Source organism: Pseudophryne corroboree, chromosome 4 (assembly GCF_028390025.1).
Source record: "Pseudophryne corroboree isolate aPseCor3 chromosome 4, aPseCor3.hap2, whole genome shotgun sequence".
Classification (NCBI taxonomy): Eukaryota; Metazoa; Chordata; class Amphibia; order Anura; family Myobatrachidae; genus Pseudophryne; species Pseudophryne corroboree.
This window is the reverse complement of record NC_086447.1, coordinates 29,291,293-29,315,229: the sequence shown is the minus strand read 5'-3', so window position 1 is coordinate 29,315,229 and position 23,937 is coordinate 29,291,293. Positions and strand designations below refer to the sequence as shown.

Here is a 23,937-nt window from a genome sequence, read left to right as displayed (position 1 = left end):
GACAGTGACCTCACCGTTCCTCACTATCATTTACAGTACATTAAGCCAAACAGTATTGCCACTACAGTGAACCTTGTTTAGCTATACAGTGCCTGTAACTAACTTAATGTACAGTAATAATCTACTGTATTTATGGTGTCTGAGGACTTGCAGGTGTCTTGGGTCCCTCCTTACAAGATCGCTCCAGCACCTCTGGAGGGACTGGAGTGACCTTTTATGGTCATACTTTGCTGGATCTCCTTTTTGGCCTTATGATAGGCCTGCTTCTTCTCCCGTTTGCTGGTGAAGTGTTGGTCCCTCTACCAAACCAGCACAAGCAGCTCAGAGGTGCTGAATTCCCTCTGTCTGGACAACATTACTGTATTAGTACTTCTGTATGGGCATCCTGTGTCACACTGTGTGTCTTTCGTCCTGCACCCATGATGCAGGACACCCGTATGACAGTGAACATTCTTATACAGTATTGTACACTACTATTGGTGTGTCGGAGATGCTCCATTAGTTCATAATGCAAACTAATCTTTTTCTGTGTTAACATTTCAAAATGTGTAAAAGTGTAAAGAAAAAAGTTTAAAGAAAAGAAAAATCACTCTCCAGATGGCAGCTGATGGTGCATCGGAGACACTTGATCAGTTCATAATGCAAACTAATATTTTTTTGTGTTCATATTTCTATTGAATTCAGGGGCCCTAAATTAGTGAATGTTAAAAAAGTACAGATGAAGCTGCACTCATTTAGTGTAGCTCCATTGCAGATGTGCACTCCAGGTGGGACTAGGCAATACGGTGCCTAGCCCCGCTACAGGGGTGCACAGAGATGCTCCCAGTAAAGGGGATGGGCACACCTAGACAGTCACACCCAGACACAGACAAAGCCACGATTAGCATGGCTCCATCTGTGTAAAGAAAAAAATAATAATTTCATTCTCAGTTTATGGGAATCAAACCCAGGACCACAAGCATGGAACCCAGTCAAGCTACAGCTAGGCCACAGTACATATCTTTTTGTCAGGGAACAACTTCTCTATTCAATTCATACTGTAGAAAGGCTACCCACCAGGCAGCTTACCCCCCTGGAGACTTCTGATTTCACAGACAGGGAGGAAAACTTAAATTAGTTGATAAAACAATATGTAAATACAGGGCTCATTCCAGCTTTGGTTGGGGGAAGGGACTCAGAGAGAGGTCCATAGCAAAGTTTTTTTTTTACTTTGCTTTCTGAATACAATAGTGAAAGTGAGTTACCCAGCTCCATGTATACAGTACATTGTAAGCAGTAAACATGTTAACATTACTGGTGGTGCATCATAGACACTCCATCAGTTCATAATGCAAACTAATTTATTTCTGAGTTCACATTTCTAAGTGTGTAATTGTAAAAGTAAAAATAACCACTTTTTTAGCACAATGAACCTTTTAACTGCAGCCTGAGTTACTACCAAGGTTCACAAATCCTGAAGCATGCACAATGAAATAGAGGAATCACCCATGGCACTGAGAAAGGTGATACGTACACATAATAAAATAAAATACAACAACCTTAAAAGGTAGCAAACAGTAGAGTCCAAATACTTCTGATGTGTATAAGGCCCAACTCCTGATTTGTTTGCAGATCATTTTCTTAGTGTATATTTATCCACTGGAGCACATGTAAACTCAAAGGAGAAGGACTTAGTGCAACACCATTATAAAGTAAAAAAAATGTAATAACACATTACACTCACATTTAGTCAGTGCAAAAAGCACATGTAATACAGTGTATCTCCACAATAAGGGATCAGAATTCTCAATCGACAATTAAAAGTATCACCAGGTCCATGGAGCACGCGACCTTGGTCCAAGTCATGAGATATACACCTGAGAGAGTTAGCGACTTCCCTTTTGGTTTTACCAGTGACTCCCCTTTTGCAGTCACTGGTACATCCACCTACTTAACGCAATTGGACCATCAATGTGGGGGTCCTTCTTCAGAACAATGGTGGATAGTCCTAAAGTCCATGTATTAAAACCATAAATGATCATATATTCAGTAATCAATTAATCACTGGCACAACCCCCCTGTTTCCTGTGTTGCTAGACACAGACCAGAAGAACACACTGGTTTCCAATATGAGGGCTGTATGCCTCCATACATGCATTCCACTGCATTCCATTCAGTGGAAACGGAAGTTATGGTATGCGTTCCACCGTGTTCCACTACGTGGAAGTGCCTGTTCATTTTCATCAGCAGAGAAGTAGCAATGAATAGCAGACATCAGCTAATTAGAGGGATATACCCATGGAAACAGGCTGTGTTGCTTTGTAAATAAAACGGCAGACAGCTTATTTTTCAGTAATTTCATATAATAATAATAATAATAATAATAATTATTATTATTATTATTATTATTATAATTATTACTACATTTTATATATAAGGTGCCACAAATGTTTTGCAGCACCGTACAAAGGACAGTACAGATATACAAAACTTAACATTACAGTATAGAAATAATAAAAATAGAGTACAGGTAACAAAGAGCACCACAATTCTCAAAACATAATACAGATTAGATGGAAGCTGTATCAGAGTGATCAGCGTACTACTAGGAGCTGGTGGCCATAGATAGAGATGATCCTTTACCAGCAGGAGAAAAAGCAGGTAAAGATGGTCGCTGAGTAGGAGAAAGCTGTGAGTGAAATTTGTCGAGAAGAGGGCTTTGACAATAAGATGAAAGAGGGCCCCACTCTGCAGAGCTAATAATCTAGCGGGAAGGGGTGACAGACAGATGACATGAGTTGCAAGCAAGCGGGAGGTAGCCTAATGGCAGCATGTGAGCAAAGCAGAGTTGGTCAAAGCATGAGGTAGGGGGATGAAGGAGCAGCCTTAGAAATAGGTTATGCATTGTAAGGGTACGCTTTGATGAATAGGTAATTTTTCAGTGCCCGTTTGAAGCTTTGCAAGGTCGGAGAGAGTCTAATGGAACGGGGAGCATATTCCACTGAAGTGGTGCAGCACGGGCAAAATCTTGAACTCGAGCATGGGAAGCAGAGACCAGGGTATAGGAGAGGTGACGGTCATTGGCCGACTGTAGGGGGTGAGAGGGAGTATGAAAGGAGAAGAGGTTGGAGATGTAGGAGCAGTGAAATTAGAGATGGCCTTGTATGTGAGGGTGAGGAGTTTAAAGAGGATTCTGTAGTGGAATGGGAGCCTGTGAAGATTTTGTTGAAGGGGAGTGGCAGATGTAGAGCAGCAGGAGAGGAAAATAAGCCTAGCTGTGGAGTTGAGGACAGATTGGAGGGGAGCAAGATAGGAGCAAGTCAGTCCAGTAAGGAGAACATTGCAGTAGTCGAGCCACAAGATGACCAGTGAGTGGGAAAGGAATGGCCTGATGCAAGCAATGTTGCGTAGCTGGAACTGACAGGATTGCACCAGATCTTGGATGTGGGGTGCAAAGGAGAGGGTGGAGTCAAGAATGATGCCCAATCAATCGAGTTGGGGAACGGGGAAGATGATGGTGTTGTCAACAGTGATAGAGATATTTGTAGGAGGTGTTACTCTGGCTGTGGAAAAGATAATTAGTACAGTTTTGTCCATGTTATGCTACAGAGAGCACTCAGACATCGCAGAGGATATGGCAGAGAGGCAGCTGGAAACCTGAGAGAGGACAGAGGGGTACAGATCATCAGCATAAAGGTGATATTGAAGGCCAAAGGAGTTAATGAGCGCACCCAGGGAAGAGGTGTACAGGGAGAACAGAAGGGGGCCGAGGATCGAACCCTGAGGGAAGGATGGAAGGGTGTGAGGTGGTGCCGGAGGCAGACACAGAGAAGGAGCTGTTAATGAGGTAAGAGGTAAACCAGTCAAGGAAAGTGCTAAAGAGGCAAATGTTTTGGAGTGTGCAGAGGATGAGAGGATGATCTACGGTGTCAAAGGCAGCAGAGAGGTACAGAAGGATGAGCAAAGAGAAGTGGCCCATGGATTTGGCCGAAAGCAGGTCGTTGGTGACTTTCATCAGGGCAGTCTCAGTGAAATGCTGTTGGTGAAAGACAGATTGTAGTGGATCAAAGATGGAGTTGTCAGAGAGGTAGCTTGTGAGATGGCTGTAGACCAGTCGTTCAAGTAGTTTGGATGAGAATGGGAGAAGAGGGTTGGGGCTGTACCTAATGGGTGATTAAGGGTTAAGGTAGTTTTTTTTTAGAATAGGTGAGACCAGAGCATGTTTGAATGGTGAGGGAAAGATGCCGGTAGAAAGTGATAGGTTGAAAAGGTGAGCAAGTTGGGAGCAGGCAGTGGGGGAGAGGTAGCGGAGAAGATGGAGGGGGACCAGCGGGCAGGTTGAGGAGGGGGATAAGATGAGGGAGTGGACTTCCTTGTCTGTAGTGGGACAGAAGGAGGACAGGGTGGTATAGATGGATGGGAGGATGATTGGGGCAGGGGGGCAGCAGAATGGTGACGGGAGGAGAAACAGATGGATCCTCCGTTATCTTGGCTGGCTGAGGCGTTAGTCACGATCGGGCATACGCAGCATACCTGGGTGCAAGGAGGCGCGCGCAGGTGAAGGGAGGTACACAGAGTGTTTGGCATAACCTTTGAGTGTAATACTTGCGATTATTCACCTGATGTTGCGTTTTAAAATCACCAATGCGCATGCGTGTGGTCTCCATTAAAATACAATACTGAACTACAGCGTAAGAACTCAAGATCTCAATACGCTACATTATTCTACAGTACAGTATGTCATACAGTATATAACAGTACATACAGTACAGACACATATAGTACAGCATATACAGATGCACACGAACGTGTTACAGGTACAGTAGGGTCTTTTGATGTTAGGGATATGTGAGCATCCAAATCCTGTAGTATTAAGTATAATGAGGAGAGATAAAAGCTCCTGCCTAAGTTCCTGGATGCCAAATCACTGTGCTTAGCATCTCTTTACAGTATTTTCTATTTGAGTACTAAATAGCATGAACAGCTTGTAACGTACTCTGCTGTAATGGTTACAGCGGCAAGTGTTATCTTTATAATACAACAAGAGTGACAGAAAGTGAATCACAATGCGCTAAAACCAGTGTAATAAAAATACATAACTGAATACATTCACCAATATTTTTCCTCCTCCACGTTAGCGTAAGTGGATCTATTCCTCATGTGCATGTAAGGAAAATTGAAAAAATATGCCATATGGTGAAGTACAGTTTTAATACAATAAAAACATAATTTCCAGCATCAATCATTCAAAGAAAGTGCAAGTGCAATAGCATAATAATAGCAATAGTGGGGAATCCTCTGGAGGCTGCAGAAATGAACAATTACCGGCTGGATGCAAGATTATTCGCATAGAACAATCCTGACGGTGTATGAGTCTGTTGGATAGCCCGGGTTCCTTAGACCATGTATACAGATGGCTTTCCTGTCGGGTTTTAGTCCAGTCAGCTGCCTCCGTCACCCCACGTCCACGTGGGGTGACGGAGGCAGCTGACTGGACTAAAACCCGACAGGAAAGCCATCTGTATACATGGTCTAAGGAACCCGGGCTATCCAACAGACTCATACACCGTCAGGATTGTTCTATGCGAATAATCTTGCATCCAGCCGGTAATTGTTCATTTCTGCAGCCTCCAAAGGATTCCCCACTATTGCTATTATTATGCTATTGCACTTTCTTTGAATGATTGATGCTGGAAATTATGTTTTTATTGTATTAAAACTGTACTTCACCATATGGCATATTTTTTCAATTTTCCTTACATGCACATGAGGAATAGATCCACTTACGCTAACGTGGAGGAGGAAAAATATTGGTGAATGTATTCAGTTATGTATTTTTATTACACTGGTTTTAGCGCATTGTGATTCACTTTCTGTCACTCTTGTTGTATTAGTCTTTATGTGGGGAGGTTGAGAGTACCCTCCTAGACAGAATTTTTCACACCTGCTGCTGTTTCTGAGCGCACCCCGAAACTCTTTTCTCCACCCTTTGGTTTCACTGTTATCTTTATAAGTATAATGGAAAGAGATAAAAGCTCCTCCCTTAGGGATAGATTTACTAAGATTCGTATTTTTGACAATTTCAGCTGAGATCAATCTCGGCTGACATCGGCAGTGTACGAATGCAACTTTTTGAAACAAAACACAGTACTTTACTAAACTACCATGTTTTGTAAATTTGAGTTCACCGATGTTGAAGCAATTCGTATTTTGGCAGTGTTTTACAGTAGAGAACAGTAAAACACTGACGGACTTAACACAATGAAGACCGGCCGGATCAGTGTGATCCGTGCAGGGCTTCATTGTGTACAGTGCAGAAATAGTTAAAACTGGGAAAAAAAATTGCGTGGGGTACCCCCTCCTAAACATAACCAGCCTCGGGTTCTTTGAGCCAGTCCTGGTAGTTAAAATACTGGGGAAAACTTGACTGTGGTCCCCCAGTATTTAGACAACCAGCACCAGGCTCTTGGGCCAACCCTGGTTCCAAAAATATGGGCATCAAAAGACGTAGGGGGTCCCCCGTATTTTTAAAACCAGCACCGGGTTCTACTAGACGAGAAGATAATGCCACAGCCAGAGAACACTTTTATACTGGTCCCTGCAGCTGTGGAATTACCCCCAACTAATCACCCCTGGCCGGGTACCATGGAGGAGTGGATGCCTTAAATCAAGGGGTCCCCCCTCCAGGCACCCATGGGCCAGGGGTGAATACCGAGGCTGTCCCCCGCACCTTAAGGCGGTGGGTGCAGGGCTGATAGCCTTTTCAAGTGTAAAACATATTGTCTTTTGTTTTAGAACTACAAGTCCCAGCAAGCCTCCCCCACTTGCTGGTACTTGGAGAACCACAAGTACCAGCATCTGGGTAAATAATGGGCCTGCTGGTACCTGTAGTTCTACAACAAAAGAAATACCCAAATAAAAAAAAGACACACACAGTGTGACAGTAGAAGTTTATTAAAACACGCTTACACACGCATACAAACTTACCTACATCCCACGCCGGCCAATCACGTTCACTCGTCCAGTAGAATCCATCCCATTGTTTACCCGTAAAACCAAAATTTCAATATACTCACCTATTATCCAGTGATGATCGGTCCTCTTCTTTCCTGCAGTAATCCAAGGCCTTGTAAAAAAAAAAAAAAAAAAAAAAAGCCTGGTCCACGCCACTAAAGGGGATCCATGTTTACTCATGGATCCCTTTTCCCCGAATGCCGGGAGCCCCATTACTCCTGTCACCAGAGATCCCAACAGCCAATCAGGTTGTGCCACATCATGGCGCACTCCTGATTGGCCGTGCGCTACTAGCCTGTCAATCAGGAGTAGCGCACCTGAGTGACCCCAATTAACCTCACGGTTAGCCGCAGACAGCAATGTTCCCATCCTAGGCCTGAATGGAGCTGCGATAAACTCCATCCTAGGAGCTGCGTTCCGCCTGATTGACGGGCCTGGAGCGCACAGCCAATCAAGAGAATGCCATGACCTGGTGCTACCTGATTGGCTGCTTGTATCTCTGGTGACAGGAGTCACGGGGAGTCCCGGCATTCAGGGAAAGGGGTTCCATGTGTAAACATGGAACCCCTTTAGTGGCGTGGACCGGGATTTCGTTTTTGTTTTTTTAAAGCCGTGGATTACTTCAGGAACGAAGAGGACCGATCAACACCGGATAATAAGTGAGTATTTTTTTTTCACAGGTAACCCTATTGGATCCACTGGGGAAGGGGATGTGATTGGGCGGTGATGGATGCAGGTAAGTATGTATGAGTGTGTAAGTGTGTTTTAATAAACTTGTACTGTCATGGTGTGTGTGTCTTGCTTTTATTTGGGTATTTGTTTTGTTGTAGAACTACAGGCACCAGTGTATCCATTATTTCCCCGCATGCTGGTACTTGTGGTCCAAGTACCAGCAAGCAGGTAAGGCTTGCTGGTACTTGTAGTTCTAAAACAAAAGACAATATTATTATTTTTAACACTGGAAATGGCTATCAGCCCCCCTGCCATGGACCAGGGACTGGGGGGGACAGATTTGGTCTTCTTCACTGGCCCTTGGGTGCCTGGAGGGGGGGACCCCTTGATTTAAGGGGTCCCCACCCATCCAGGGTTCCCCAGCCAGGGGTGACTAGTTGGGGGGGGTTAATGCCATGGCCCAGGGACCAGTATAAATTGTCCCTCATCTGTGGCATTATCTTCTCGGCTAGTAGAGCCTGGTGCTGGTTTTAAAAATATGGGGGACCCCTACATCTATTGTCCCCTGTATTTTTGGAACCAGGGCCTGCCCAAGAGCCTGGTGCTGGTTGTCTAAATACTGGCGGACACCAGTCAATTCTTCCCTGGTATTTAAACTACCGGGACCGACTCAAAGAGCCAGAGGCTGGTTATGCTTAGGAGGGGGGACCCCATGCAATTTTTTTTTCAATTTTTAACTGTTTCTGACCCTTTTACACAGAGAAGCACGCACGGATCTCACTGATCCGTGCACGACTATCCAAACACACCAGCAAAAAGCAGTTCTATTTGAAAGCTCCATCTCACTGTGCTTAGCGTCTCTACAGTATTTTGTATTTGAGTACTAAATAACACGAACAGCTTGTAACGTACAGCGGCGTGTGTTATCTTACTAAGTATAATGCGGAGAGATAAAAGCTCCTCCCTAAGTTCCTGGATGCCAAATCACTGTGCTTAGCGTCTCTGTACAGTATTTTGTATTTTGTATTTTGAGTGCTGAATAGCACGAACAGCTTGTAACGTACAGCGGCAAGTGTTATCTTACTAAGTATAATGGAGAGAGCTAAAAGCTCCTCCCTAAGTTCCTGGATGCCAAATCACTGTGCTTAGCGTCTCTGTACAGTATTTTGTTTTTGAGTACTGAATAGCATGAACAGCTTGTAACGTACAGCGGCATGTGTTATCTTACTTAGTATAATGGGGAGATATAAAAGCTCCTCCCTAAGGTCCTGGATGCCAAATTACCATGCTTAGCATCTCTGTACAGTATTTTCTATCTAGCCAGAAACCCCGTATCCTGTGCAATCTTGGCAGACATCTGGAGGTGACCCGACATACGGTTGCTTGCCATTTCCCTTTGCAGTGTCACATAAACTAGTGGTTGGTCTTCCCCAAAAGCCAAGAGTCTCCTCTTTTGTATGGTTCCAGTACTGAGTCTCTGGGACACCAAGAAACAGAGATATGAGGATGCAAATTGGACCCATTTTCCATTAGACTATAATGGGCCTGTTAATTCAGACCCACCATGGGTTCCAACGCTTGTCATGAGCCTTGTGGTGGTTACAGAAACTTGTGGTTGGTATTCTCCGGTAGCTAATTATCTACCCTTCCATGATAACCTGATTTTGAGCAGATTGGACCCTCAGAACCGGAGATATTAAGCTTTAAGCCCATTTTAATTGAATTTAATAGCTCACATAAACCTAACGTCAGTGGACCATTGCTTTAACACATTCGTTTGTGTCTGTCCACACTACTTTTATTTATTGATTTATTGGTTTATTTTTTTTGGGTCCGACAGACAATTAATATTTTCGACAGTGTCTCTGAACTCCGATGGTTAACCCCCACCTTCCCTTCCCCCTTTTCCTCCCCTTTTTGCCGTTAAGAGACTTGGACACTCATATTGCAGAACATGGTATTTAGCCACCACCTCCCCCTACCACCATCCCACTTCCCCCTTCCCCCCAGGGAGCCTGCACAGTTCATACAGTAGACAGTGAGGGTGGTCAGGTTAAAATAAATGTGGAACAAAATACTAAAGTCTACTGTATATGAAAATCACAAATAAAACTGCAGGCTCGTTGATACTGTAGGTGTGTAAATGGTAGAGTAGCAGTGATCCCTTCTTATAAAGTACAACACAGAATCTCTATCACCGATGATCTACAGTACTGTGTTGCTCGAACAGTAAATTGCGTCAGGATACACTCATTTATATTTATTGGTATGTATATGGGTGCTCACTAACACTGTGCATTTTAGATAGCGGAATCAGATTCTCATGCAGATCTACCCTGATTTATGTGAAACCTGTGTCCACCCTTCCATTGAATGTATTACAATGGATTACCAATAAAAAAAGATCACTGCCACAAGTTAGTGAATGGGGTAGAAGAGGCAGATAGTGTGGACCTCAAAGGCGGAGAAGGTGAGGGAGGGCTCAGGTGGGATGACATGAAAGGTGCAGTTTGGGGAGAGAAGAATGCCCACTCCTCCAACCTGGCGATCATCAGGGTGGACTGAGTGGGTGAAGGAGAGGCCTCCATAGGAGAGGGCAGCAGGGGAGGTAGTGTAAGAGGAGGAGAGCCAGGTTTCAGTGATGGTGAGAAGGTTAAAAGAGTAGGAGATGAAGAGGTCGCGGATAGTTGGCAGCTTTTTGCAGATTGATCTAGCATTCCAGAGTGCATAGGAGAAAGGAATGGAAGGGACAGGGGAGATGGGTATCAGGTTAGCTGGGTTCTGAATGAATGTGGGTGGTCTGGAAATTGGGGGGGGGGTGACCTAGGCATTAGCATTGGTATGGGACAGGATCGAGGAGCCATAATTTCGGTACAGTAGTGTTGTTCAGAGGAATAATATAGACAGTGCAGACAGGAATTTTTGGGAAGTAATGGAAGGAAAGGAAGGCTGAGATTGTTACACAGTGGATGTAGCTAGTGTAACGGAGGAGCAGAAAGCAATGTGTGAGAGCAGTAGGGCTGGTATGTAATCAGACAGGGAGGTCAGTGACCAGGCTGTGCAGGATGCAGGTGATGCTGGTAGTAGATAGTGTAACTGAGGAGTAGAAAGCAATGTGTGAGAGCAGTATGGCTGGTATGTAATCAGACAGGGAGGTCAGTGACCAGGTTGTGCAGGATGCAGGTGATGCTGGTAGTAGATAGTGTAACGGAGGAGTAGAAAGCAATGTGTGAGAGCGGTAAGGATGTTAGTTAATCAGACAGGGAGGTCAGGGTCCAGGCTTTGCAGTCTGCAGTCGTTGGTGGTGGTGGACGAGGTAACTCACTGTAGTATGTTGATTGCAGGTCTTTTTGTGGAGATGGGGAAGATAGTCAGTATGGATGGTGTAATGGTTAGCATTACTGCCTCACAGCACTGAGGTCATGGGTTCAATTCCCACCATGGCCCTAACTGTGGGGAGTTTGTATATTCTCCCCGTACTTGCGTGGGTTTCCTCCGGGTACTCCGGTTTCCTCCCACAATCCAAAAATATACTGGTAGGTTAATTGGTTCCCAACAAAAATTAACCCTAGCATGAATGTGTGTGAGTGTACATGTGATAGGGAATCTAGATTGTAAGCTCCACTGGGGCAGGGACTGATGTGAATGGGCAAATATTCTCTGAAAAGCGCTGCGGAATATGTGTGCGCTATATAAATAACTGGTAATAAATAAATAAATAAATAGTCTGCTGTCCTTCTGTTTTTCTCCTGTTTCTCTCCAGTCTATCTCCGATGTTCATATTAATATTATCCTCATACTTCACAGCTAAGCGACTTTGCATCCTAACATGTACTGATTAAATAGAAATGCATATATGGGTACAGGCCTGATTGCTATCAGCACCCATTCTCTGTAACTCCACCCACAGCAAAAGGTTTACCCTAAGTGTGAACATCAACAGACCAGTACACCCCCACTAATACACAATGATTTCCTTCTTTACTACAGTCTAGGAATAGCTAATTAAAAGTACAGTCCCGTTACCTAAGTGATTTCTTATTGGCATGTAAAAGTTGCAGGGGTTGCATGAGTGAGAGATAAAGTTCCGTTACCTGAGGAAGATAAAGAGAAGATAGGGGTCACATCAGCTGAAGTATCTCCGGTTAATCTCCGATGTTCATATTAATATTATACTCATACTGTACTTTACGCTAACATACTTCACAGCTAAGTGACTTTGTAGCCTGACGTATTATGTATCAGCGGCCAGTATCACAGGAGATGAGAAATCTCAAAAATAAGAGAACAGTATTAAAATATATACAAATAGGCACAGGATATCAATAAAGAAACACATGATATCAATAAAAACAATTCTAAAAGAAGCACAATACAGATGGAGCCATGCTAATCGTGTCTCTGTCTTTGCCAAGTCGTGCCCGGCGAGGTGGACCGTCGGGAGCGAACGGGGCACATGTGTGTCGTAGACACGCATGCGCCCCATTCAAAGTGAATGGGAGCATCTGTGTACGCTCGGCGGTTGGCGTGGCTCCATCTGTTTATCAATTAAAAGCACAAGATATCAATAAAAAACAGAAGAGACTACAAGGAAGTAAAAAGAGAGGGAAGATGCTAAAAATCACAAGAAATGATTGAGCTCAAATTTCCCATTGAGGCCATTTGGAACAAGTGTTTTTAATTTATGAATCCACCTCATTTTGGTTTTAGACAATCTAAGGTCTAAGTCCTTAGATTTCCATGTGGAGTGAATTTGTTAAATTCCCCAAAAAGATTTGTTGTAACATTCCTTTGAATTATGTTTAGCCGTGAAGTGAGAGGAGAGTGCATGTGAGTCTAGCCCCTTTATATTATACACATGCTCAGATAAATGAGTTTTAAGACTCCTAGATGTTTGTCCTAGGTTACATGTGCACTGTATAGCGTATACTACACTTTTTGTACAACATGTAATAAAGTCCCTGATGGGGTATAACTTTTCATTCACTTTGAAATATTTTATCTTAGAGGGGTTATTTTTCACTAACCTACACATGAGGCACAAGCCACATCGATGGAAGCCTTGTACTCTTAGGCTCGTACGTTTCTATTCTTCAATACTGCTACACACTAACTTATTTACAATTTTCGAGCCTTTTTGTAGATGAAAAGCCGAAATGAAGTGGATTCATCAGTTAAAAACACTTGTTCCAATGTCCTCAATGGGGAATTTGAGCTCAAACATTTCTTGTGATTTTTAACATCTTCCCTCTCTTCTTACTTCCCTGTAGTCTCTGCTTCTTTATTGATATAGTGTGCTTCTTTTAGAAACATAAATTTCATTTATATCATGTGTTTCTTTATTGATATCCTGTGCCTATTTGTATATATTTTAATGTTGTTCTCTTATTTTTGAGATTTCCCGTCTCCTGTGATGCTGGCCAGCATCGCTGATAACATTACATGAAACTAGTGAAAATAAGCTGTCTGCCATTTTATTTACAAAGCAACGCAGCCTGTTTCCATGTGATATCCCTCTAATCAGCTGATGTCCGCTATTCATTGATATTTCTCCGCTGATGAAAATAAACAGGCACTTCCGTGTAATGGAACGCGGTGGAACATATTCCGTGATTTCTGGTTCCACTGAACAGAACGCGGTGGAACACATATACGGAGGCATACAGCCCACATATTGGAAACCAAAGTGTTCTTCCAGTCGGAGCCTAGCAACACAGGGAACGGGGGTGGGGGGTGGGAGTATGGGTGCCAGTGATGAATTGATTACTGAGTATTTGATCATTTATGGTATAAATACATGGACTTTAGGACTGTTCACCATGCTTCTTATGAAGGACCCCCACATTGATGGTCTGACATACGTTAAGCAAGTGGTTGTACTGGTGACTCCAAAACGGGGCCAATTACTCTCCCACGACTTGGACCAAGGCCGCATGCTCCATGGACCTGGTGATACTTTTCCTTGTTGATTGAGAATTCTGAGCCCTTATTGTGGAGATTCACTGTTTGTATTGTGTTATTAAAATGTTTTTCTTTTACTTTCTGATGGAGTTGCACTATGTCCTTCTCCTTTGAGTTTACATTTGCTCCAGTAGATAAATATACACTAAGAAAAGGACCTGCAAACAAACCAGGAGTTGGGACTTATACACATCAGAAGTATTTTGACTCTACTGTTCTCTACCTTTTAATGTTGTTGTAGCTTATTTGATTAAATATATATATATATATATATATATATAACTATATATATATATATATATATATATATAACTCTCTAGTAGGCAGCATACCCCATTCCCCCCCAGGAGACATCTCATTTCACAGGCAGGGAGGACAGCTTAAATGAGTAAACAAACCAGTGTGTAAATGAAGGGCTCATGGCAGCTTTGATTGGGGGAAGGGAGGTTCCTAGCAATGGGTTTTTTTTGCTTTCTGCATACAGTAATGAAAAGGATTGTGATTGGCCTAGCCCCACGTATCCAGTATACTGCAAGCAGTAAGTGCCGATACAATACTGAAGGTGCATTGGAGACGCTCAATCAGTTCATAATGCAAACTAATCTTTTCATGTGTTCATATTTCTATTGAATGTAGGGGTCCTAAATGTGTGACTGTGTAAAAAATAAAATATAGTATAAAGAAAAAATATATATTTTCATTTGCCTTTTGTAGGAATTAAACCCAGGACCATGAGCAAGACTCCCTGTCAAGCTACCACTAAGCTACAGAACATATCTTACTGTCAGTGCACGACTTTTCCATTCAATTCATCAATTCATGCAATGCCTGCACATCACTGCTGAAATTACAGTACATTACAGTACACTCTACATTGTAAAGCTTTACACTAAGTGATTGGCCTGTTTGTCAGTACTTGCTATTGTATTGTATATTACAGTATAGTATCCGTCTGCTGCTAATGTTTTCAGCACTGTAGTATTGATCAGTGGAGCAATCACCACACGTTGGTGAAACTGTGTATTGCATGCTGAGGATATTCTTGCGCCTTAGTCCATTATACTATGTTATACTATGCCAACTTGTGCTGACGTTATACCGTGACAAAGAAATGTATATGCCAAAACTACAGCAAACAAGAGTGTATCTGTATATGGGAGAAAGAGGAGAGAGAGAGAGACTTACGGTTGAGACAGGCATCACAGTGCGCCTCCAACCTAATCCCCCCAGTACAGGTGGAACTGTGTACCTTATTCATCCCTCTACCCTTGGTACAAGCATTACTGTGTACCTCTGCCCCCAATACAGGCATCACTGTGTTCTACTGATTTTCCCACCATTTTCCTATAGTACATCCTTACTTGGTGTCGTGAAAGTAAAGTTCAACTACAATAGCTTTACTCCTGTCCTGGTGTAAAAAAAAAAAAAAAAATCATAGATCACTTGATAGTAGAGCAGTGGCCAATCAGTATTATTGCTGGCAGTTAATATCCGGACAGTAAGTCAACACTACTAAAGTTGACAGTCAATATTTTAAAAAGGTGAACATGTAAATGGTCAACACATGAAAAGGTCAGCATGAGTTTTAAAAAAAAATATTTTCACATTTTTCATCCACGTGGACTGTGATTGGGAATAGTAACCTGTGATGAATGCAGTGGCAGCAGAGCGAGGCACCTTGCCCGCAGCATGGTGAGAAAAATGAGCCATGCAACAGGACACAATGCACTAATTGGGGTTTCTAGTGACTTTATGGCATAAACAACACCAGAAGAAAAACTCATGTTGGCCTTTTTCTGTGTCGACCTTTTCTGTGTCAAACATTTAACCATGTTGACCTTTTTCACATGTCAATCTTTTGTGTGTCGACCTTTTGAGGTCGACCTAGTGACTATAGACCTTTTCCAGCTAGTCTGTATGATCAATACCCCTGGCAGTCATAGTACTTCTTCTACGTATACCAATGGAGGTCAAGGGATAAAAAGGTGTACAGGGCAGCTCGAATCTAAACATTTCACAATCTTAAAGAAAGCATGATGAAAACTTACTGCTGAAAGACATAGAATTGCTGACATAATATACACCACAAACAGGCCCATTGGTACTGCTCTTTCAAAGGCTGATTGAAAATGTCTGGGGTAAACAGTCAGGCATCATCTGCAACCTTGCAAACACCACCTTCTCGCGAGAGTCTAGATGTGTCACCCATAACACATGCAAATCAGAGCACAAAAAGAGCAGTAAGGTTACAGAACAAACTGCGCACAGACATAACCAAAAAGTGTCCACAAGCACCAGGTGTGTCTGACACTGTAATAATAAGGATCCTCCTTCCACCATTTCTGAACCCTCTGCAAATTAGAGGATGAGCAGTTCTAAAAGTAATGTACAGATGTGTCTTATATTGTTGCTGCATGTAGCATCATTTTGCAGCAGTACTGCACTCATTTGCACCTGCCGATGGCCCAATCATAGCTAAAGGATAGCTCCATGCGATCCCAGACCAGGAATAATGTACATTGGTAAAATTAGGGGATTCTGTACTGGAAAAGGACTTAGGTGTCCTCATAGATAGCAAGCTAAGCAGTAGTACCCAAAGTAGGACTGCAGCAAAGAAGGCTAATAAGATATTAGCATGCATAAAATGGGGTATTGATGCTAGGGACGAGAGTATTATACTCCCGTTATATAAATCACTAGTGAGGCCACACCTTGAATACTGTGTACAGTTCTGGGCACCGTACTACAAAAAGGATATCCTGGAGCTTGAAAAGGTACAGAGGAGGGCGACCAAACTAATTAAGGGCATGGAGACGATGGAATACAAGGAAAGGCTTGAAAGACTAGGCATGTTTACATTGGAAAAGCGGAGACTAAGAGGGGATATGATCAACATCTACAAATATATAAGGGGACAATACACAGAGCTTGCGCGGGACCTGTTTTTGGTTAGATCAACACAGAGGACTCGTGGACACTCGCTCAGGTTAGAGGAGAGGAGATTCCGCACAATACGGCGTAAAGGCTTTTTCACGGTAAGGACAATACGTGTTTGGAATTCCCTGCCCGAGGGAGTTGTAATGGCGGAATCTGTCAACACCTTTAAGAATGGGTTAGATAAATTCCTAATGGATAAGGATATCCAGGGGTATGGTGCATAGTCATGCATTATAGTTACTATAAATAGGGATAAAATGCAATGGCTGACAGCAGCATCAGTCAGAAATTTTAGTCAAATTATCATGCATAGGAGACCACAAATAGGTTGAACTCGATGGACAATTGTCTTTTTTCAACCTCAGATACTATGTTACTATGTTACTATGTAACAGGATGAGGGGGATATTTGTGTATCTGATGCTAATGAGGATGATGCCTCCAGGGGATGTGTAAATTCGCTGTGCAAGTGTGCAATCCCATGTGTAAGCAGAGCTGCAAAAATCCACTTTGTGCAGTCTCTGCGCACCCAGTACTTACTCCTGCAGTGCGCTGAGAAGTGGTTGATTAGGGCAGGCGCTGACGTCAGACACCCTCCCTGAAAACACTTGGACACACCTGCGTTTTTACGGACACTCCTTGTAAATGTTCAGTTGCCACCCACAAATTGCTTTCTCCTGTCAATCACCTTGCATTTTTTTTTGCACCATCCCATTGCTGACCGCTGATGCCCGTTGTTGCTTTCCGATGCGCCTGCGCATTGCGGTGAATATGCATGTGCAGTTAGGCCCTGATCGCCCGTTGTATGAAAAAACACAGCAGCGATCAGGTCTGAGTTACTCCCTTGGGCTGCAACTGTTGAATATTTTTTCATTAATAACCTCGGAGTAGGTCTGGAAAGCAGTCTGTCAATTTTTGCTGATGATAATAAACTGTGTCAGGTAATCAATTCAGACATGGATGTTGAGTCTCTACAGAACAACTTATTTACACTGGAAATTTGGGTAGATAAATGGAGAATTGAGGTTCAACATAGAAAAATGTAAAGTTATGCACTTTTCAACTAAAAATAACCATGCTACCTATAAATTAAACGGGAAAAATGTAGGGGAAACAGTAGTTGAAAAGATTTGGGGGTGCTTATTGATAATAGACTTAGTAGCAGTACCCAATGTCAGAGTGCTGCAACGAAAGCAAATAAGGTGTTATTATGCATAAAATGTGGTATTGAGACAAGGGATGAGAGTGTAATCCTGCCACTGTACAAGTCTTTGGTACGGCCACACCTTGAATGTTGTGTACAGTTCTGAGCACCATACTATAAAAAAGATATCATAGAGCTTGAAAGTGTTCCAAAGTGAGCTACACAATTGATGAAGGGGTTATAGGCATTGGATTTGAGGAAAGGCTTACTAGGTTAGATATGTTTACACTAGAAAAGCGGCATCTAAAAGGAGACATTATTAATATACAAATATGTAAAAGGACAATACATGGAGCTATCAGGCGAATTGTTTACAGAAAAATCTCTACACAGGACACGCGGACATCATATGTAGTTAGAGGAGAGAAAATGTTATACCCAATGAAGGAAAGGGTTCTTCACAGTAAGTGCAGTAAGGAATTGGAATTCTCTGCCAGAGAAGGTGGAAATGGTGGACTTAGTCATTAAGTTTAAAAATGGATTAGATACATTTTTAAATGAAAAAGATATCCAAGGATATCGCCTTTAAAATGTAATTTAAACTCTTAGATACATCACAAATTATAGTTGATAGACTAAAAAATAAATAAAAAAAAATTAAAACAAAATATTATAACTTATTCAATGTAATTGTTTGTAAACTACATCTGCACACAGAATAGTGGAAGATATATAATACAGGTTGAACTTGATGAACGATTTGTCTTTTTTCAACCTCCTTAACAATGTTTCCTGTTGCTGAATTTCTTCGTTTGTTAAACTGTAGATGTAATTATTAACATGCAAAATAAGGGTGGGAGGCCCCAAGGATAATTACAATGTGCACCACTAGTCATTATTTTAATTCTTTATTGTGTGTGATTGAAATGCAGCATAAAATACATAATAATAATAATAATAATAATAATAATAATAATAATATCATCATATTATTAGATAATATTGGTATCTTTAATTATACAACAATCTTTTCAACTTTGACTAGGCTGTGACTCTGCCTTGCTAGCATCTGTTGTACTGTTCTGACTCTTGAACCCTAGTATCCATCAAATTTAACTAGGCTGTGACACTGCCTTTATTGAATCTCACATATTTTCCTGACTCATGAGGCTTGTGATTTGCTGCTTTGATCAGTTTGTGAATAACTTTTAGTAACTATCAACTTGGACTCGCTTTTCTGAGATTATTGTATTTGTCACTAACAAGGAGCGGTGGCCGCTGTGCGTAACCCTTTGGATGCGCTAGGTCTCCGGGTCCTGGTGTGCAGGTAGCGCTACCTCTGGCGGGCCCTCTGACCGTGGGCGCCGTCATTACATCTAGTGTGCACGAGGGTGCGGGGGCCGGTGACGTAATCAACTTCCCTGGCCAATGAGAGGAGAGTGGGAAGTTCTGTCTCAAAGTGGATCTTTGCACGTGATAGTGTGGTAGTGAGCGTAGCCGGACAGATCGGCCTAGATTACAGTCTCTTTCTCCCAAGCAGGCAGCATCAACAAGTCAGGATGAACCCATGCAAATCAATCGGTCCTGTTTGTCCCCTGAAGAATACCAGCAATGTCATGAAGGAAAACTGTGCCTCTACTGTGGAGCCGCGGATAACTTTATTAAGTTTTGCAAATCACGTCTGAGAAATGGGCAAGCCTAGCTTGTCCCAAAGGAGTCAAGTTGGGTGCAACATCCAAATCTTCTCCAGCAGTGCATTTCCTTCTCTTTGTATTGTTGTTTTCCGAATCAGCCACTAAGCCCTTCTACGCCTTGCTGGACTCCGAAGCTGCTGGGAATTTTATCTCTGCCTGTTGCACCCAGGAAATGGGTTTAAAGCTGAAGTCCATAGACCGACCCATTATGCTGACTGCTATTAATGGCACTCAAATATCCAATGGACTCATTTCCAGTTGCACGGAGCCGACCAAGCTGCAGGTTGGTGCTTAACATCTTGAACACTTGGAGTTTCTAGTGATCCCAGAAATGCCTCATGACCTTGTCTTCAGTTTACCCTGGCTCAAGACCCATAACCCCAACATTGATTGGTAGTCCTCACAAATCTTATCCTGGAGCTCCTACTGTCATTCAAATTGCCTCACGCCTGTTTACCCACTTCGAGTGTCCTCCAAGTTAGACAAAGAACTTCTTCCGGAAGCCTATCAGAAATACACGGGTGTGCTTTCTGAGCTACCACCCCATAGACCTTGGGATTGTCCAATAGATCTGATCCCTGGGAAGATGCCACCCCTGGGTCGCATGTATCCCCTGACTTTACCGAAGACCCAAGCTATGACAGATTATATCAAGTCCAATCTCCAAAAAGGATTCATTTGTCCCTCTACCTCCCCAGTTGGAGCTGTTTTCTTTTTCATAGAGAAAAAGGACGGGGGTTTAAGACCGTGTATTGACTATCATCGGTTAAATGATATCACTGTTAAGAATAGATACCCGCTGCCGTTGATCACAGAGCTATTCGATAAGGTTCACAGAGCTCACATTTTCACGAATCTTGACTTGAGGGGAGCTTATAACCTACCGCCCTATCTCTCAGCTCCCTTGTCTCTCTAAGCTACTTGAGAGACTTGCCTACACTCGACTCACACACTTTCTTAACTCATACACTTTGTTGGACCCACTTCAGTCAGGCTTCCGTTCCCAACATTCCACAGAGACGGCACTGACTAAAGTGGTTAATGATTTGGTCACTACGAAGTCTAAAGGCCACTACTCACTACTTATTCTTCTAGATCTATCTGCTGCATTTGACACTGTAGACCACTCTCTTCTCATACAGACACTACAATCCCTAGGTCTTAAAGACACAGCCGTTTCTTGGTTCCTATCGTACCTATCCAATCGCTCCTTCAGTGTTCGCTTCTCTGAATCTACCTCCTCTTCGCTACCTCTTTCAGTTGGAGTACCGCAAGGCTCAGTCTTGGGTCCTCTGCTTTTCTCTATCTATACCTCATCTCTTGGTAAACTAATCAGCTCTTTTGGTTTTCAGTATCATCTGTACGCAGATGATACTCAAATCTACCTATCCTCCCCTGACTTGTCCCTATCTGTACTGGACCGTGTCACTGAATGCCTTTCTGCCATCTCATCCTGGATGACATCTCGCCACCTCAAACTTAATATTTCAAAGACAGAGTTAATTATATTTCCACCGGCCAATAGTAGGTACCAACCTGATATCTCTATCACTGTTGAAAACTCTACTATCTACCCTACCCCACAAGCTCGCTGCCTAGGTGTCATCCTTGACTCTGATCTGTCCTTTGTTCCCCACATTCAATCTGTCTCAAGATCATGTTACATGCATCTAAAAAACATATCCAAAATACGACCATACCTTACACAAGACACTGCTAAAACTCTAATCCACGCTCTCATTATCTCCCGCATTGATTATTGCAATAGTCTCCTAACTGGTCTTCCCAAAACAAGACTCTCACCCCTACAATCCATTCTGAATGCAGCGGCGAGGCTTATCTTCCTCGCTAGACGTTCATCGTCTGCAGATCCACTCGGTCAGTCCCTCCATTGGTTACCTGTACTCTACCGCATTCAATATAAAATACTTTTACTCACACACAAGGCCATTAACCAAACTACACCAATGTACATCACTTCGCTTATCACAAAATATCTCCCAACCCGACCTCTGCGCTCTTCACAAGACCTGCGTCTCTCATCCACACTCATTACTCGCTCCCACTCACGACTGCAGGACTTTCATCGGGCTGCACCCACCCTGTGGAATGCCCTACCACGCACAATAAGACTCTCCTCTAGTCTCCAAACCTTCAAGCATTCCCTCAAAACTCACCTCTTTAGGCAAGCGTATCAAATTCCTGAACCGCCCACATAACTTTCATAAACCTTCCTATCAAATTACATCCACTCTGTACAGTCCACACATATCCTCACATGTCTTCTCATTCTATGCAATAGATAGCACCTTTCCTTGTGTACATATGCCTATTTCCCTATAGATTGTAAGCTTGCGAGCAGGGCCTTCCTACCTCTATGACTGTTATCACCCAGTTTGTTATTGTTATTTCAAATTGTAAAGCGCAACGGAATTTGCTGCGCTATATAAGAAACTGTTAATAAATAAATAAAATAAATATGCATTAGACTGAGGGACAAGTGGAAGACCGCTTTTAATACCAGGGATGGGCATTATAAGTATTTGGTAATGCTGTTTGGTCTCAGTAATGCTCCTGCTGTCTTTCAGGGATTCGTGAATAAGCGCTTTCTAGACATGCTATACCAGAGCATAGTGGTCTACTTAGATGACATACTGATCTTTGCCAGAAACCTCACGGAACATAGAATTCAAGTCAAGGAAGTACTTCACCATCTGCGTAAGAACCAACTATATGGCAAAATCTCAAAATGCACCTTTGAAGTACCGTCAATTTCTTTCCTTGGTTATATTATCTCGGGCATAGAGCTTCGCATGGACCCGGTAAAGGTTAAAGCCATCCGAGACTGAACTCAACCACTCTCCTTGAAAGCAGTGCAAAGATTCCTGGACTTTGCAAACTATTATAGGACATTTATAAATGGATACCCCACCTTAGTAGCACCCATTACCGCTCTGACCAAGAAAGGCTCTAATCCAAGTCTGCGGTCTTCCGAAGCCGTGGAACTGATTTCTCAGTTGAAATCAGCTTTTAAGTCTGCCCCGATTCTCCAGCAGCCAAATCTTGAGAAGCCTTTTTCCTTTGAAGTTGATGCATCTTCAGTGGGTGTCAGAGCTGTCCTTTCGCAGTACTCCTGAGATGGGAAATTACATCCATGTGGTTACTACTCTCAAAAGTTTTCACCTGCAGAACGTAACTATTCCATAGGAGACCAGGAGCTTTTAGCAATAAAATCTGCTTTGGAGGAGTGGACATATTTATTGGAGGGTGCCAAACATCTTATTACCATCTTTACCGATCACAAGAACTTGCTCTACATCAAGACCACTCAATGTCTGAATCCAAACCAAGCTAAATGGGCACTCTTTTTCACAAGGTTTCATTCGTTATTAAGTACCGGGCTGGGACTCTCAATGTTAAAGCAGACGCCTTGTCTCGCTCGCTAACCGCTTCCAACAAGGAGAATTTGGTTAAAAGAAGTCTAATTCTCAGTCCTGTCTCCATCTCCGTAGCCCCCACCTCCCTATGTCCTCCTCCAGGAAGGTTGTCCATTCCGGCTGAACTACATTCGAAGTTATTACAGTGGGCTCATATCTCCAAGTTTTCCCGTCACCCAGGAGTATAGAAAATGTTTGAGTTTTTGCAAAGGGCTTACTGGTGGCCTACCATGAGGAAAGATATTCAAGATTACATCACCTCATGCTCTCAATGTACCCAACACAAAATCCCTCATCTTCCTCCTGCAGGGTTGCTCCGTCCATTGCATATTCCTAGAAGACCCTGGACCCATATCTCAATGGACTTTATCACTGGGTTAACCCTCTCTAGAATATATAATACCATCTGGGTAATCATTGAAACATTCTACTAAATGGCACATTTAATTCCAATAACAGGCCTACCTACGGCTCCTAAGTTGGCTCTACTCTTCATCCGGGAATATTTTTGGTTGCACGGGTTCCCTCAGGAGGTGGTCTCCGACCAAGGGGTTCAGTTCACTGCAAGATTCTGGAGAGCTCTTTGTTCTGCTCTACAAATTAAACTCATGTTTTCTTCTGCCTATCACCCACAAACCAAGGACAAACTGAAAGAGTCAACCAGGACCTAGAGACTTTCCTTCGCATTTATCTCTTAACCTTTCAAGACGACTTGGTGGAATTATTGCTCTGGCAGAATTCGCCCATAATCATCTGTACCATACTTCCACTGGTGAGACTCCATTTTACATAAATTATGATTTCATCCACGTGTTATCGAATTACCGCATCTTCCTTCAAAGGATGTTCCTGCCGTAACCTCCTCTCTACAGCACTTCAGTCACATTTGGAAAAAGGTTCAATGCAAACCTCAAGAAAATCTCCATCAGATATAAACTCTTCGCGGACAAAAAATGGTTCCCCGATACAAAGTTGGTGACAGGGTATGGCTCTCCACCCGCAACCTTCGTCTAAATGTACCTTCTGTGATATTTGCTCTGAGATTCATCATTCCTTACTCTGTTCTGTGAGTCCTGAACCCTGTTGTCTGCAAATTGAG

The 23,937-nt window shown here is 42.8% G+C and overlaps 1 protein-coding gene across 1 annotated transcript in view; it reads left to right on the top strand.

The window, feature by feature from the left end:
* Positions 1-3,088: 3,088 nt before the first annotated feature.
* Positions 3,089-23,937, top strand: part of LOC134910772 (uncharacterized) — an 80,388-nt gene continuing 59,539 nt past the window's right edge. The window contains exons 1-5 of the mRNA XM_063919156.1: positions 3,089-3,151; positions 3,589-3,723; positions 6,775-6,841; positions 19,500-19,684; positions 21,990-22,223. Coding sequence (XP_063775226.1) covers positions 3,089-3,151; positions 3,589-3,723; positions 6,775-6,841; positions 19,500-19,684; positions 21,990-22,223 — 684 coding nt within the window. The remainder of the gene's footprint in view (positions 3,152-3,588; positions 3,724-6,774; positions 6,842-19,499; positions 19,685-21,989; positions 22,224-23,937) is intronic.